The following is an 18,356-nucleotide window of genomic DNA, read 5'->3' on the forward strand; positions in this document are numbered from 1 at the left end:
CGCCGCCATAGCATGGCTTGATACGCAGTGTGTCAGTGCGGGCCTGGGATCCGAACCTGCAAACCCCGGGCCGCCAAAGCGGAGAGCATACATTTAACTGCTGTGCCACTGGGCTGGCCCCTAGATAATAAATTTGTGTCATTTTAAGCCTCCAGACTTAGGGTAAATTGTTACAGCAGCAAGAGGAAACTAACACATCGTTCTTCCAAATCTACTCATCTCATTGCCACTGTTTTAGATGGGATCTCCATCATCTCACCCTGGACTGTTTCCACAGCCTCCTAACTGTTCCCTCTGTCTTCAATTTCTCCCTCTCAGGGCGATCCTAAAGTATTCATATTATATGTATGATTAGAGCATGGATCTGGTGCTCAATTACTTATAAATCCTTGGTATATAAAAATAGACTCTCAATGGTCTGTCTTCCATCTACATATCCAACTTTATTTCTAATATCTCAGCCATAAGTTCCATATATCTTCCTGATATGCCTCACTTTTGAATGTCACCTAAACCCCTCTCTACTTAAATTCCTACTCATTATTTGTTCTTCAACATTCAAGTATATTCTCCTATTAGAAGTTTTTCCTGAACACCGGGCATTGGCCAAGATGTGGAAAAACTGCAACTTTCATACTTTCCCAGTAAGAATGTAAAATGGTGCAGCCACTTTGGAAAATAGTTCAGCAGTTTCTTAAGAGGTTAAGCATAAATTTAACATATAACTGGGTAATTGCACTCCAAGATATCTACACAAGAGGAATGAAAATGCCTGTCAACACAGAGACACGTTCACAAATGTTCATGGCTGCATTATTTATAATAACCCCAAACATGAAATATCCAGATGTCCATCAGCTGGTAAATGGATTAGCAAAATGTGGTATATACATATAATATAATACTATTCCGCAACTAAAAGGAACACAATATTGATACATACTTCCACATGGATGATCCTCAAAAACATTGGTAAGTAGAAGAAGCCAGATACAAAAGACCACATACACCATGTTTCCATTTATATAAAATATCTAGAAAAGGCAAATTTACAGAGACAGAAAGTGAAGAGTGATTTCCTAGGGCTGAGGTGGGTGTGGGAATTAACTGTAAATGGACACAAGGTTACTTTTTCAGGTGATAGACATATTCTAAATTTGGGTTGTGGTAATGATCACATAACTGTAAATTTACTAAAATTATTGGATTTACATTAAGATGGGTGAATTATATGTATGTAAATTATGCCTCAATAAAACTGTTAAAAAACAAGGGTCTAAAGATTTTTTCTTAGAATTACTTAAAGTGAGTTGAAAACTTTTCCCTTTGTTTTCCACAGGATCTAATACACACCCATATTATTATGCTCACCACTGTGTTTTGCTATCATTTCTATCTGTCTGATCCCTTCCTCAATTTGTACACAGTAGACAATGAATGCACATTGGATTAAACTTAATGGAATCAAAGTGAATTGAAGCCACATCAAATAAGTCTTTCACCTCTAATAAATTATAATTTGGGGGCAATTTTGCAGTTCTTACTATGTTTCCAGTAATTACTTTTTTCTCTCTCAAAGCCCCTAAATCCTTTCATGTTAGTGTCTTGACACACCACAGTCTTTATCACCTGTGTTAGTTTTGGTTCCCATAGAAGCAGATGCTAAGTGAAGGATTCATGTGCAAGCACTTTATTGGAAGGAGCAAGGAACATGGATGGGAGAGAGGAAAAGGGCTACAGGGAAGAAAACACATCCAATAATCTTGCATTAGATCAGCTACCACTGTGATTGAGCAGAGTTTTCATTCTATGGGGAAATTCTTGAAATGGAAAAAAATCCAAACCTCAGCATTATCCCAGTTAAATGGTAGGAGACATGGCATACCGCACATCTCTCCCTCAGGGCTGTCTCTGATGGGGCATAATTACTTGTCACTTGTAGCACCACATATTGGGCAAAGTAGGTTCCAGCTGGTGCTGGCCATTGGCAGTCATGCAATGGAGACGGTGAGAGGATCCCAGGGGTTGTGGTGGGAATGTTGACAGCATCTATTACTCTACCCTTCCCCCCAGACTCAACTGTATCAACATTCTTCTCAAAAAGTGAATAAGTTCTGAACACCTTCCACACGTGTTTAAGTATGATTCCTGACGGCACCTCGAGAGTGACAGAAAAAAAAAGCCTTGTAAAGAAAAACTGGTTCTATTGGACTCATTACTACACACTTTAGAATCTTAGAGGGTGTATCTCAAAATTGCAATGATGGGAAATAAAGGTCAAATAAAACAAGGAAAGGAAAGAAGGAGGAGGGAATAAAAAAAGAAAGGAAGGAAGGAAAGAAGGAGGGAAGGAAGGAAGGCAGGAAAGGAGGGAGGGAGGATGAATGGAAGGAAGGAAGGAATAAAAGAAGGAAGGAGGAAAGAAAAGATGGGAAGAAGAATGGATGGAAGCAAGGAAAGATGGAAGGAAGAATAGAAAGAAGGGTCACAAAGAATGAAACAACATCTCAGAGTTATTCTAGGTGGTATATTGTTGTGAATCATCTGAACAAAGCAGCTTTCAAATCTACATTGCTGCTTTGAAGTTGAAAATCACATCACTGTTCTCATGAAGAGTAGGATAGCAAAGTCAGTGTCAGTTAGCCAGGTTAGATTCCAATTCAATCGCAGTCTCTTCTTTTGAAAAGTGGGGCAAATGAGAGACAACATCTCAAAGGAATGTTTTCAAGATGCAATAAAGTCATACACGTGAAGAAGCAAGCACAGTCCTGATAGACACACACTTTGTTGTGACTACTGTATGATTTTCATTCCATTTCTTCTGGGGGAAAAAAGGACACAACCAAATGAAGCTGAAGAAAATCAACGTTTGAGAGGATAATTTTGGGGGATACCATGTCAGCACTTGACATGATAAATGCTTTAAATCTAAAGTTGGAAATCTTTAGAATGGCTACAAGAAAGCTGACCAAACATGACAGCACCTAAGCAGAAAATTCAAAAAGGAATCACTGAAGGGGTTGTTGAGGAGAAACTAATAAAAGCAAATAAAAGTGAAATCATGGGTGTTTCGGGGATTGAAGAAATCAAGCATGACTTTTAGGGGAGAAAAAGAACCTGATGATGAAATTCACAATATTTGCCTTTGGAGCTGACAGTGTGCAATTAGTTCTGAGGCCAGTGGCCCATCACAGAGAAGAGGCTGCTCGGCTGATGAGCCTTCCCAGGGCCCCCTTGACATCCTTATTCCTCAGGCTGTAGATGAAAGGGTTCAGCATGGGAGTGATCACGGTGTACATCACTGAGGCAATCGAGCTTCTGTGGGAAGAATGGGTCACAGCAGAACTGAGGTAGACTCCCAGGCTTGTCCCATAGAACAAGGAGACCGTAGAGAGGTGAGACCCACAGGTGGAAAATGCTTTATATTTTCCTCCTGCAGAGGACATCTTCATTAAGGAGGAGACAATCTGAGAGTAAGAAAAGAGGATCCCACTGAGGGGAAACACACCCAGCAGGGCAGTGGCCACATACATGGCAACGTTATTGATGAGAGTGTCAGAGCAGGCTAATTTGAGAACCTGAGCCAGTTCACAGAAGAAATGTGGAATTTCAGTGCCTATACAGAAGGTAAGCTGCCTCATCAGTAAAATATGAAGCAGAGAGACCCAGAAAATGATGAACCAGGATATCAGAACCAGGAGGCCACAGAGGCGTGGGTTCATGATGATGTTGTAGTGCAGCGGGTGGCAGATGGCCACAAACCTGTCATAAGCCATCACAGTCAGAAGGAAACTGTCCATTACAGAAAAAATCATAAAAAAATATACCTGAGTGAGACATCCTTTGTAGGAAATGTCTTTCCTCTGTGCCTGGATGTTCACCAGCATCTTCGGGACAATGGTGGAGACGAAGCAGATGTCCACGAAGGACAGGTTGGAGAGGAAGAAATACATGGGAGTGTGGAGGTGGGAGTCAGAGCTGATGGCCAGGATAATGAAAAGATTCCCGAGAACAGTGACCAGGTACATGAACAGGAACAGTCCAAAGAGCAGGGGCTGCAGTTTAGGATCCTCTGAGAGACCCAGGAGGAGGAATTGTGATACTCCTGTGTGGTTTCCTACTTCCATTCAGCTGGTGTGTAAGGAGGCAAAAGCAAAGTTCAATGAACATCCAACTGGCACCTGAACTAGTCACCACATCTTGATTCCACCTTTTGGTGGACAAACTTCACTCTGTTGAATCTTTCCAATGACAGTGACTCACTTAGTCAAGTGGTAGCCTATTTCCATTTTAAATGTAATTATTTAGCCTTTTTAAAATTCAGCAGAAAACTCTTTTTATATCCTACACACTAGTTCTAATTCTCTTTGAGGCTATGTTCATAAATCAATTTCTTCTCTGATATGGCTCTTTCGAAATAATTGAAGACATTTAACGTCTTTTCTTTGACACTCTCCATACACCCTTTATCCAAATAGCTCTATAATTGTTATTAAGATGTGGATTCTCATCTCAAACAACCTTAATTTTATGACTTGATGCTTCTTATTGATGTCACAGTTAACACTCAAGTGACTTATTTTCTTTTATTTTCTCAATATGTGGTTACTGCTATTATCTTCTTTGTGAGGTTTAGAAATGCCTTTGGGCACAGTATGATGTCAATAAATTATAGCTATTATTATCATTATTAATCTATTCCTTTTATGACAATTATTATTATTTTTTGTGAGGGGGATCATCCCTGAGCTAATACCCATGCCAATACTCCTCTTTTTTTGCTGAGGAAGACTGGCCCTGGGCTAACATCCGTGCCCATCTTCCTCCACTTTATATGGGACGCTGCCACAGCATGGCCTGACAAGCGGTGCATTGGTGCACGCCCAGGATCCAAATCTGGGCCGCCAGCAGTGGAGTGTGTGCACTTAATCACCACGCCACGGGGCTGGCCCCTGACAATTTTTTTTAACATGTAACTCTCCAAAAGTGCAGTATAGAGCTTTGATTTAGAAAATAGGATCTTGAGTCAGACTTTCAAAAATAGAATTTTACTCTACTAACTTACTATCTGTGTAACTTAGAGAAAGTTGTTTAATCTCTCTCAGTTGCAGATTCCTCACCTCTACAATGGGAGTAGCAAATATTCCCTACATTACAAGGCTGATGAATGAATTAAATTAGATCATGCATGTAATTTTTTTGTGATTCCTGTGGCATACAGTAGACACTTGATAAATGTCAGCTTCTGTTCTTAACATCACAATAAATCTATCTTGTATGGCTATCACTTATTAAATTTTCCATAACTGGAGAAGCCATCAAAGATGGAATTCTGATCATTATAAACACAACAGGTCTGTTACCTCCATGTAGCACTAATTAATGAAGATCCCTATGGCTCCCCCTTTCAGAGACTACCTGCCAGGTGCATTCTTCCAAGAAGAGTGAAAAGCCTGTGGACTACATAGATAAGAGGAGGGGGAAAAATCACAATTGTTAAAATAAAATACAAACCATGTTTGAGATGTGTGCTCATGTGTACATGTGGGGATGTGTTATATTAACAATAAGTGCAGTTAATGCTAAAAAACGATATATTTGATAAAAAGTATACAAAGTTTGTATAAATCAAGTCACCATTAAACAATTAAAATGCAAATTAAGATGCAAACAAATGTTTATATTCTCCGTTATAGAAAAAGTTTTCATTATTAATGCCTAGAGAATGCAATTAATTAGGGAAAAAAATCATTGAGGACCAATTTAGTCTGTGGAGGTGGGTAGAAAAAGCTTCTCTAAAATATGAATATTTGAGCTATGAGGGGAAGGATGGGTAACTGTAAACCAGGAGAAATAAGGAAAGGGCAAGCATTTAGGGCTGAGAGAAAAGATATCACATTTTCCCTGTGGGTTGATGAGTTTGGGAATGGAAGGGATTTCAGAGGCCAGTGAGATGGAAAACAGAGAGTAAGGGTCGGGAGGACAGAGTGGGGAGGCCCACAAATCCAGCATCTTGTACTTTTCCTTGATGTGCCTCTCACGTAGGTAATTTTATGTTTATTTGTGAGTTAGAGGACATGAGTGTTTTTTCTCACTATTGTCTTTCCAGGGACTTACATGATGCCTGGCACATAGTAGGCGCCCAACACATGCAAATGTTAGATATATAATAAAGATTGAGACTAAATGCATCAACTGTGACACAAAAAAGAAATCTTCAAGGTTAAATATGCCTGAATACAGACATATTATTATATGTCTGTATTTATATATCATATTATTATATGTCTATATTTTATAATATAATATATATAATATAATAATATATAATATAATAATATTATTATAAAATATAATAATAAAGTTAAATCAAATGCATTCCTATCTATTTTAAGAGAATAATACATCATGAATAAGTAATAACTACTTTAGGAATGGGAAGCTGGTTTAATACTGTGATGTTGGTTCACATAATTCATGATAAAAATAGGTCAAAGAAGAGAAATCACAGCCATAACCACAATAGAAAATGAAAATGGGAAAATGTAAGCCATTACTGCAGTTAGCAGCCATGACAGAGCCTCTCACTAAATGAGGAAACTAAGAACAATTTCTTAACCCAAGAAAGAACGTTTGTTTTACAACGACAGCCAACAGGATATTCTACATTAAAACAGTAAAACATTTGTGTTAAATTCATGAACACACCAAAGCAGTCTACTCCAACTTCAATCACTCGACAGTCTCCTGAACATTTAAAGAGATTGGTAAGATGAGAAAAGGAAATTGGACTGAGTACTGAACATCACAAATAAATACATTATTTATCGTAGATGATAATGTGGACACTAACGCGAAATGACAATCAATACAGAACTATTAAGTGCTATCAGTAAGGTGAATCTGCTGCAAAAATAGAAAGGGAATATAATAGACAAATCCAGTCACATAAGGAATAAAATACACTATACCTTGTGCATAATAGATCTCCAGTGATTAGTTAGAAAATAAATGATTGGACACAGGAAAATCAACAGGAACCTACAATTATGGGTAAGAGTAGAGAAGAGGTGAGGATTCGCCAAAAAAAAACTCTTATCAGAGAGAGGCCCTAGATTCCAAAAAGAGCATGAAGAAAACAGAAAAGAGCTGGAAAAGACTAGTTTCAGTAGAAACTAGAGTACCTGCAAAGTACAGAGACATCACTTTTATAGACAAATAAATATGGGACTGTCCCTGTCTCATTACTCTAGAGGGAAAGCCCAGTACCCATTTTCTCTCCTCTTTTCCTTCTTACTCCACCAGCCCTCACTGGGACAGACTGACCCTTTCTGATGGTTATCACTGATGCCTTCTGTTCTCTGAAGTCTGCCCTTGGGAAGCCCAACTGTGTTTTCCCTAGACAGAAATGAGAGAATTATAGGAAAAAGGCAACAAGGACATGCTATTATCATCTCAAGGGTTGAATTCTCAAAGTTCCTCATTAAATAATTTGTTCTACTGACTTTCCTCTTTCCAAGCAATTCAGCTCCCTTGGGGTACAAAGATAAATGAATGGAAGTTTTCAGCCAACATTGCGTTTGTCCAGTCAACAGTGGGGGAAGAAGAAGATATTTTCTCAAAGGAAAAATTCTTCTTTCTTTTGTTTGACTTAAAAGTGACAAGGGGGCTCCTAAGGAAAGTTTCATGTCTACAGAACCAACCCAGGAACGAACTCTCTGTGATGTTCTTCTCTCTTGAAGAATCTTTGTTGATTTCAGGGATCACTTGGTGTCCACAGTGTCATGGAGGCAAAGAGGTCCTTTCTGAAGAAAATCAGAGTGCTTAATAGTTTTGGTTTTTTGGAAAAGACTAACCAAATGAGGATGGAAAATATTCTTTGACATTTGCTAGTGACTTGGACACCCTAAAGGAAGTATTGAGTATAGGACAATTAAAAAAAAATTAATGGAAGATATGAGAACATGATTAATTCCAAGGAGAATGATCATATTTAGTGTAGGCATTTGAATACACAGGAAATGCTGACTACATAATTCACAGGATGTAGTATACACTCTAAATTACTGACAATTATAATGCGCTGTATCTTTACTTTAGAGAATACATGGGTCCAGAAATTGAGGGTTGGAATTTGAAGCAGCCCCATCTAACATCATTCCCACGGAGCCATTTGGGGAGTTTGTGCTTCAGGTCTTCACACCTCTGGCCTCTGTAGGTTTAGAGGTTTTGACTCCTAAAGGAATAACACTTCCAGAGACATCACAAAAATCTCATTAAGCTTCCAGCTATGCTGGTGCCTGGCACTTCAGGTCTCTTATGCCAAGAAGAGGAATCACTATCCTGGCAGGTGTAATTTACCTGGTCATCAATGTCATTGTGTGATCACGGCAATGGGCATGTACTGGTACTCTGCTCCCAGTCAGTAGCTGGGAGCAGCCCAGGAGCAACCTCAGTACAAAGACAGTGGTGGATGCAGATGTCTATCAGTTATGTTCCCACAGCAAGAGATCTGAGTGGTGTGACCTTGAGTGAGGCAGTTCCCTTTAGCTGAGAGCACTTCTCAAAGAGGGCTGAAGGCTCTCAGATGGCTTCAACCCCTGTACCTGGAAGAATAAGCCCTTAATTCTGAAGGAGGACCTGGGCAATACAGTACAGTATTCACTAGAGTCCATCCCTTGGGACATTTGGATCAACTTTTTTTAAATTGAGATATAATTGACATATAACATTATGTTAGTTTCAGGTGTACAACATGATGTGACATTTGTATATATTGGGAAATTATCACTACAATAAGTCTTGTTAACATCTATCACCACGTGTAGTTATAAATTTTTTCTTATGATGAGAACTTTTAAGATGTATGCTCTTAGCAGCTTTCAAATATACAATACACTATTATTAACTACAGTCACTAATCTGTACATTACATCCAATGACTTATTTATTTTATAACTGGAAGTTTGTACCTTTTGACCTCCTTCATCCATTTGCCATCCCTCTGGCAACTATTAGTCTGTTCTCCGTATCTATAAGTTTGTTTTTGGTTTGTTTGTTTCTTTGTTTTTAAGGCTATCTTGATCAGTATGTTAAAGAACAATACACCATGGGTCAACAATGCTTATCCAAGGAATTTAAATATGCTTCAATTTTAGGAAAACTATTTACATTCATTTATTGCATAAACATATCAATATAAAAGCTAGCAAGTTCAGTAGAAATCAAAATGTATTTGATAATTTTTAACAGCCACTGCTGTAAATGGCAGGGTGTTGGGGGGTGTGTGTGTGTGTGGGGGGGTGCCGGCTCTCAAAGTAGAACAATAAGAATTTATCTTTCAAATGATAAATAATGTGCATTTTTCAATGGAAGATATGTACTTTTGAACATGGAAGCATTAAGAATGACAATTAATTAACATTCAAGAATTGCTGCTATGAACCATAAGCATTTAATATTTTTATAATAATTCAAATTCATAAGATGAAAATAGAAAGGGGACATAAGCATTGTGAAGTCAAAGACAAATGTATCACTATTATCAGATAGGATTTCGGAGGTGGAGAGCCCTCAGGCCTCTGATGATTCAGCCCTGTGTGGATCCTTAGTAATCCATTTCAGCAAATCCCCTAGGGCAGTTGTTTTCAAATTTTAGCCATGCATGTGATCCACCTAGGTCCACCTTATGCATTCATAAGATGCATATACACAAATGGCTGTGCCTGACCCTGGACTTTCTGATTCAGTAGATCTGGGATGAAGGACAAGAATTTGCATATCTAACAAGTTCCCAGGGGATGCTGATGCTGGTCTGGAGACATTTTGAGAAACACTTGTTTGTGTCCCTTGTACTCTGGTCTAATGAAAGTTTTCCCTCCACTGTTCCCATCTACCCTCCTCCAACCCACCCCCAGCCTTTACTAGGACACACTGGTTCTTTCAGATGGCATCATGGAAACCCCTCGTGGCTCTTGCTCTTTCTCTACAGCGACTTTACAGTAGGAAAGTATAAGGAGATGTTTGAAGTAGGGAATTCATAACCCATATCTCTGGAAGGCCCAAGAGGGTTTACCTTGGGGACAATGGAACCTTATTTAAAGTTTCCAGGAACTTGGGGGCCGAATTCTCAGTAAGTCTCATGAAATATATTCTTCTATTTTCATTCTACTCTTTAAATAATCAAGGTCCCTTCAGGGAGAAGGAGAATAATTGAAACAAAGCTTCCTGCCACTTCTATTTCCATGAAGATAATTGTGGAGAGGGACAGATTTCATTCTTCCAATTATTCCTTCTTTATCTGATACATTCAAACATTTGCAGGCAACAAAATCATTCTCCTGGAGATGAAAAAAGTTGCTTGGTCTTCCTTCAAAAAAGTCTCCCAGGGATCCTTATGATACTGCCCTATTTCTTGCCTCCCCTACACAGGACTTAATTTCAAAGTTAGGAGTTTTTCCCTGAGGGATGTGTTAATGTCACAAGGAGCCCCATAGACTTGACCCTCAGAATGCCATGGGCACAAAAATGAAATGTGTGAGAAGGTCTCTATTTCCAGAAGGAGAAGGCAGTCAGTAGTGACACTGCTACTGAAAAATCAACCATGTTGAAGAATGAAAATATCCCTCAGAATTTATGGGGCATACGAGGTCCCTGAAGATCTCAGGGAGAGCAATTGTGATGGAGGTAGAAAGACTCTGGATGAGCTGGTTGAGAGAGAGTGAGCAGAGTGGAAAGGAAGTTGCAAGTATAGACCAAATTCTCCAGAAGTTTGGAGCAATACCCAAAGGGGAGTATGGGTCTATGCATGAGTTCCATTTTCGTCAAAAGAAATGAGAATGTGGAACATCCGCATATCATTGGAAATTATAATATTGCATGCAGATATTGAAATATACAAGTTAAGAAATGATAAGGGATAGTGTAAGTTTTCCCAAAAGTTAGGAAGGGATGGAATTCAAAGTTCAGGTGGACATTTTAAGAGGCAGGCATTGAAAAAATAATTATATAAATAATTATTTAATTACAATGGTGGCTATTGTGATGGATGGTATAGTGTCCAATGAGAGCACATATCCAGTGTGGCCCTATAACTGAGAACTGAAGGATCATGGGTAGGATTTATCCCATCATCAGATTGTCATTCTAACTCCCAACTCTCTCAGCAGAACCTTCTCCCCTTCTCTGTACAGCTAATTGATTTATGCTGCCACCTGCGATGACCCATTATCATCAGACTAACACATTTGATGCTGAGATAATACCACCAATGGAGTGTTCTGTTCACCTCTCACCTCAACCTTTCCAAGATTCAGCTGATGTCTTATTCTCCCTAAAATGTTGGTTTTCCTCTTATTCTCTTCTCTTTGAAAGCTGCCACCATCAACTCTGGCACCCATGGAATTGTTCTATTCCAGTGATTCTCCATCAGCTTCATTTTGCCCCCCTACGGGGCAATTGGCAATCTGGAGACATTTCTGGTTTATCACAACTTACTACTGGCATCTAGTGGGTAGAGGACAGGGATCTGTTAAAAATCTTACCATACACAGGACAGCCCCTCACAGCAAGTAATTATATAGAACAAAATGTCAATATTGTCATGGGTTGGAAGTCCTGGTAAAGATTGTTGAGGACTAGTGTTAAAATTTTGTCTAAAACATCCCAGACGTTGTTTATTGTTTTATAATGATATTGAAAATATTATCTGAAAGAAATCTCACAAGCTTTCTCCATTATTTTGTGCTACTTGATCTTATTTATTGTGGTTAAATTTATATAACATAAAATGTAACATTTTTAAGTTACAATTCTGTACACTTGGCATTAAGTACATTCACATTATTGGGCAACCATTGCCAACATCCATCCCCAAAACACTTCCATTTTCCCAAACTAAAACTCTGTATTCATTAAACATTAACTCCTTATATCCTTCCTTCCCCAGCCACTGGCACCCACCAATCTACTTTCTGTATGTACAAATTTGACTACTCTTGGTACCTCATACAAGTGGAGCCATATAATATTTATCAATTTGGAATATCTCATTTTTGACATTTCAAAACCTGAACTTCTGATGCCCCTTATCCTTCCCAAATTTGCTCCACCCACAGCCCTCCCTGTCTCAATGGATACAATTCCATTCTTTCATTTGCTCAGTCCCCAAACCGTGGAGTCATTCTTGTCTCCTGTCTTTCTCTCACACACATATCCTGTCTAGCAACAAATCCTCTTGGCCCAACTGACTTCTTCTCAAACCTCACACTACTGTCCCCTTGGGTCCTAGCCTCCTATATCTCACCTGGCTTGCTGCAGTCACATCCAAGCAGGCTTCCTCACATCCTATGATCTACTCTTAACCCAGCAGCCAGACTGACTTTTAAAATCCTAATCATGTCATGTGTCTGCTCAAAACCCAGAAATGAGTCCCCATATCACTCAGAGTAAATGAAAGCAAAAGTCCTTCAATGGCAGAGAGAGCCTCACATGATCAGCCCCTGACACCTGTCTTCCTCTTCTATTGGGCTCCCCCTCACTCTCTCTGCTCCAGCCACATTCCCCCGAGGCCACCTGCCACCTCAGGGTCTTTGTATTAACCTTATCCTCTGCCTGGGGCACTGTTTCCATAGATATGCACTCACCTCACTCATTCACTATCTTCACAAATGCAACTTTCTCAATGAGGTTTATTAAGACCATCCTTTATAACATGACCACCTGCCCTCCTCACACTCCTGATCCTCTTTATCCTGCAGAGCTGAGCCTAAAATAATGATTGACCCATAGTAGATACTCAGTAAAAATAGCTGTGATAAATTAAATAAACAAATGGGGTTCTGAAGGGGCTGCCAGTGACTTTGTCTCTTGGCTGCAGTTGTTTGGTCCAAGATAGGAAGAGCACATGATTGTGTCAATTACAATCCTTTTCTGAGATTTTCTTCTTTGCATATGAGGAGCAAAAATAAATCCAATTCCTCTTTAGTAAAGAAGCTGTGAGGTATGAGTTGCGAGAGCTGCTAGTTTCTGTGTCTTTCCATTTGCAAGTAGTCAGGCTGAGAAAATAAAGCTGATAACCTGAAAGGAAATCCTTGTAGTCTTTCAGCCCCTGTGACCAGTTGTGCCAGTGTCCATCTGAGCCTCGGCTCAGCTATGATCAGATGAGTCAGGATATTCTCTTCTATAACTTGTCAGCAAAGCAGATCTGGCTGCTAGTGCAGACTTATATTTACATGAGCCAGGACCATGAGATGATCATGCCCAATGAAAATCAACAAGCAGTGTCATCACAGACCTTCCACCTTCTCAGCTCAAGGCCTTATCACTCAATTGTTGGCAAAATCTAACTTACACACATCTCTTGTGGTAGGTTGAATAATAGCTTCCCAAAGACATCCATGTATTAGCCTCCAGAACCTGTGACTAAGTCACCACAGATGGCAAAAGGCATTTTGCAGATGTGATTATGTTAAGGATCTTGAGTTGGGAAAATTATCCAGAATTATCTGGGTGGGCTCAATGTAATCACAAGCAACCTCAGAAGAGGGAGGCAGGAGGTCTAGAGAGAGATTTGAAGATGCTATACTACTGACTTTGAAGATGGAGGAAGGGGCCATGAGCCAATGAGTGCAAGAGGCCTCTAGAAATTGGAAAGGCAAGGAAGCAGATTATCTTCTAGAGCCTTCAGAAGGAAAGCAGTTCTGCTTATACCTTTTAGACTTCTGACCTCCAGAATTGTAAGATAAATTTCTGTCATTTTAAGCCACTAGACTCATGACAATCTGTTACAGCAGGAATAGGTAACTAATACAACTTTCTTCCAAGATCTACCCATCTCATTACTACTGGGTTAGGTCAAGTCCCCATTATCTCTCCCCTGGACTATTTCCACAGCCTCCTACTGTTCCCTCTGACTCCAATTTCTCCCACACATGACAATCCTAAAGTTCCCATATTATACATATGATTACAGCAAGCCCCTGGTGCATAATGCTTAATTGCTTTTAAAATCTTTAGTATACCAAATTAGACTGTCAATGGTCTGTCTTCCATCTACACATCCAACCTCATTTCTAATATCTCAGCCATAAGTTCCATATATCTTCCTGATATCCCTCACTCTTGAATGTCTCTTGAATGTCACATAAACCTTTTTGTTGGAATTATTCAAAGTGAGCTGTAAACTTTTACCTTTGTTTTCCACAGGCTCTACTACACACTGATATTATTAGGATCACCCTCCATATTGCAATAATTTGTACCTTTCTGATCCCCTCTTCAATCTGTACACAGTAGACAATAAATGCATGTTGAATTAAACTTAATGGAATCAAAGTGAATTGCAGCCACATCAAATAATTCTTTTGTATCTAAGAAATTATGATTTTTGAGTAATTTTGCAGTCCTTTCTATGTCTCCAATAATTACTTCCTTCTTTTTCTCTCGAAGTCTCTAAATCCTTTCATGATATTGTCTTAGTACATCACAGTGTTTATCACCTGTATTAGTTTTGATTCCTACAGAAGCAGATGCTGAGCCAAGGATTCATATGCGAGCACTTTATTGGAAGGAGCAAGGAACATGGATGAGACAGAGGAGAAGGGCTACAGGGAAGAAAACACATCCAACAAAGCTTGCATTAGATCAGGTACCACTGTGACTGAGCAGTTTTCATCCTGTGGGAAAATTTTGGAAAATGGTACAAAAGGCAAACCTCAGCATTATCCTAGTCAAAGGGTAAAAGACATGGCATACCCCACACCTCTCCCTCAAGTGCTGTCTCTAATGGGACATAATTCCCTGTCACTTCTGCCACCACATATTGGGCAAAGTAGGTTCCAGCTGGTGCTGGCACTGGCAGTCATGAAATGGAGAAGGTGAAATGATCCCAGGGAATGTGGTGGGAATGTTGACAGCATCTATTATTCCATCCTTCCCTGCTGACTCAAATCTATCAACATTCTTCTCAATAATGAACTAGGTTCTGAACACATTCCACATGTGTGTAACTGTGATTTCTGATGGCACCTCCAGAGAGTCTCAGAAAAACAATTAACCCATGTAAAAAGACAATCTGATTCTATTGTATTCATTACTGCCTGTTTTAGGATCTTAGAGGGTGTGTCTCAATTTGCAATGATGAGAAATGAAGGTCAAATAAAAGAAGAAAAGGAAGGAAGGAGAGAAGGAAGGAAGAAAGGAATAAACGAAGGAGGGAAGGAAGGAGGAAAGGAAGAAAGGAAGGAATGAATGAACAAAGGAAGGAAGGAAGGATAGAAGAAAGCAAGGAAGGATGGAAGGAAGAAAGGAAGGATTACAAAGAACGAAGCAACAATATTCTAGGTGGTATATTACTATGAATCATCCTAACAAACCAGCTTCCAAATCAACATTCTTACTGTGAAGTTGAAAATCACATCACTGTTCTTCTGAAAAGTAGGAGCGCAAAGTCAGTGTCAGGTAGCCACGTCATAGTCCAACTCAATCTCAGTATCTTCTTTTGAAAAGTGGGGTGAATGAGAGCAAATATCTCAAAGAAAGTTTTCTGATATGAAATAAAGTCATACATGTGAAGAAACAAGAACAGTCCTGATGCAGTAAGCACTTTGTTGTGACGACTATGATTTTCATTCCATTTCTTCTGGAGAAAACAAGCACACAATCAGATGAAGGTGAAGAGCATCAAAGTTTGAGAGGATAATTTTGGGGGAAACCATACCAGCACTTGACATGAAAAATGGTTCAAATCAAAAGTTAGAAATCTTAAGAATGGCTGCAAGAAAGCTGACCAATAATACAACTTTGTGGAAAGAAAATATGGAAGAAAAGTGAAAAAGGAATTACTGAAGGAGTTGTTGAGGAGAAACTAATAAAAAATAAATAAAAGTGAAGTCTTAGGTGTTTTGGAAATTGAAGAAATCAAGAATGAATTTTAGGGGAGAAAAAGAACCAGGAGATTTAACTTTGCAACATTTACTTTTGGGGTTCACAATGTTCACTTAGTTCTGGGGCCACTGAGCCATCACAGACAAGAAGATGCTCGGCTCAGGAGCCTTCCCAGGGCCCCCTTCACAGCCTTGCTCCTCAGGCTCTAGATGAAGGGGTTCAGCATGAGGGTGACCACGGTGTACATCACTGAGGCGATCGAGCTTCTGTGGGAAGAATGGGTCACATCAGAACTGAGGTAGACCCCTAGGCTTGTCCCATAGTACACAGAGACCCCAGAGAGGTGAGACCCACAGGTGGAAAATGATTTATATTTTCCTCCTGCAGAGGACATCCTCATTACAGGGGAAACAATCTGAGAGTAAGAAAAGAGGATCCCAGGGAAGGGAAATACACCCAGCAGGGCAGTGGCCACATACAAGATGTTATTGATGAGAGTATCAGAGCAGGCCACCTTGAGAACCTGAGCCAGTTCAGAGAAGAAATGTAGAATTTCAGTGCCTATACAGAAGATCAGCCACATCATCAGGAGAATATGAAGCAGGGGATTCCAGAAAATAATGACCCAAGATATCAGAACCAGGAGACCACAGAAATGTGGGTTCATGATGACATGGTAGTGCAGCGGGTGGCAGATGGCCACAAACTGGTCATAGGCCATCACAGGCAGGAGGAAATTATTCATTCCAGCAAAAATCATAAAGAAACACACCTGAGCGAGGCAGCCTATGTAGGAGATGACCTTGCTTTGTGCCTGGATGTTCACCAGTATCTTCAGCACAGTCGTGTAGATGAAGCAGATGTCCACAAAGGATAGGTTGGAGAGGAAGAAATACATGGGGGTGTGGAGGTGGGAGTCAGAGCTGATGGCCAGGCTGACGAGCAGTTTCCCAAGCATGGTGACCAGGTACATGGACAAGAAGACTCCAAAGAGCAAGGGCTGCAGTTCAGGATCCTCTGAGAGACCCCGAAGGAGGAATTCTCTTACTCCTGTGTGGTTACCTGATTCCAGGTAGCTGGTGTGTCTACTGCAGAAGGAGGCCAAAGCAATGTTCAATGAACGTCAAACTGACACCTCCGCTAGTCAGCCCCTCTTGATTCCATCTTTACATGGACATCCTTTTCCCACTATTAGTCTTTCCAATGCAGTGATTTATTCAGTCAAGTTGTAGCCAATTTTCATTTTAAATGTGTGTAATCACTCAGGCTTTCCTTAATTTAGCAGGACTCTCTCTCTCTCTCTCCCCCCTTTATTTACTACTCACTGGTTCAAATTCTCGTTTTCAAATCTGTGGACATAAACCAATTTCTTCTTCAATACGACTCTTCCAAAATAATTGAGAAATTTAAAGTATTTTCTTTGGTAATCTCCCTAATTCTTTCCTTGTAATAACTTTATAATAGTGATTAATATATGAGGTTTCAACTCAAACAATGTTAATTCTGTGACCTGATACTTCCTAACGATGTCACAGTTAACTTTCATGTGTCTTATTTTTTTCTTCCTAAAAATGTAGTTACTGCTGTTACCTTCTTTGCGAGGTTTAGAAATCTCTTTCTTTACAGTAGGATCTCAATAAATGATAGCTATTATTATCATTATTAATACATTCCTTTTATGACAATTATGTTTGACATGTAACTCTCCCAAAGTACAGTATAGAGATATGATTTGGAAAATGGAATCTTGAGTCAGACCTCCTAGAATTGAATTTTGCTCCACCAACCCACAATCTGTGTGATCTTGAGAAAGTTATTTAGTCTCTCGTAGCTGCATATACCTCACCTCTACAATGGGAGTAGTAAATATTTCCTCCATTGTAAGGCTGTTGAATGAATTAAATGAGATGATGCATGCAACTTTTCTAGTGTAATTCCTGTGACATACAGTGGACACTTGATAAACGTGAGCTGCTGTTCTTAATGTCACAATAAATCTGTCTTGTGTGGCTAATATTCCCCTTAAACTAGGGCAGTCATCAAATGTGGAATTCTGATCATTTTAAACACAACAGTCCTGTTATCTCTTTTCACCCCCAGGCAGCTCTTCTAAGTAATGAAGATCTCTATGGCTTCCTCTTTCAGACACCGTCTGCCAAGTGGATTCTTCCAAGAAGAATGAAAAGCATGTGGACTACGTAGATGAGAAGAGAAACAAAATCACAAAAAGATTAAAATAAAATACACAGCGTGTGTGACAGTGTGTGAGAGTGTGTATGTGCTCAGAAGTTGGGATGTGTTGTATTAAATATCAGTGGAGGGGGCCAGCCCGGTGGTGCAAGCAGTTAAGTGCATGCCCTCTGCTGCCCAGGGTTCGCCGGTTCAGATCCCGGGCGCACACCGACGCACTGCTTGGCAAGCCATGCTGTGGCGGCGTCCCGTATAAAGTAGAGGAAGATGGGCATGGATGT

At 39.7% G+C, this 18,356-nt stretch overlaps 1 protein-coding gene and 1 long non-coding RNA gene across 2 annotated transcripts in view; one reads left to right on the top strand and one right to left on the bottom strand.

The window, feature by feature from the left end:
* LOC101398916 (uncharacterized) overlaps positions 1 to 18,356 on the top strand; it is a 148,046-nt gene that overhangs the window by 98,520 nt on the left and 31,170 nt on the right. The gene's annotated exons all lie outside the window — the stretch shown is intronic.
* Positions 3,189 to 4,127, bottom strand: LOC101399176 (olfactory receptor 7D4-like). The gene has a single exon (XM_004442668.3). The coding sequence runs from the start codon at positions 4,125 to 4,127 to the stop codon at positions 3,189 to 3,191; it is 939 nt and encodes a 312-aa protein (XP_004442725.1).

Source organism: Ceratotherium simum, chromosome 39 (assembly GCF_057802395.1).
Source record: "Ceratotherium simum simum isolate JZ-2026a chromosome 39, ASM5780239v1, whole genome shotgun sequence".
Lineage (NCBI taxonomy): Eukaryota > Metazoa > Chordata > Mammalia > Perissodactyla > Rhinocerotidae > Ceratotherium > Ceratotherium simum.

Bases quoted from the DNA above. Each gene is read 5' to 3' on its own strand.
- LOC101399176 (XM_004442668.3), bottom strand. From the start codon at position 4,127: ATGGAAGTAGGAAACCACACAGGAGTATCACAATTCCTCCTCCTGGGT.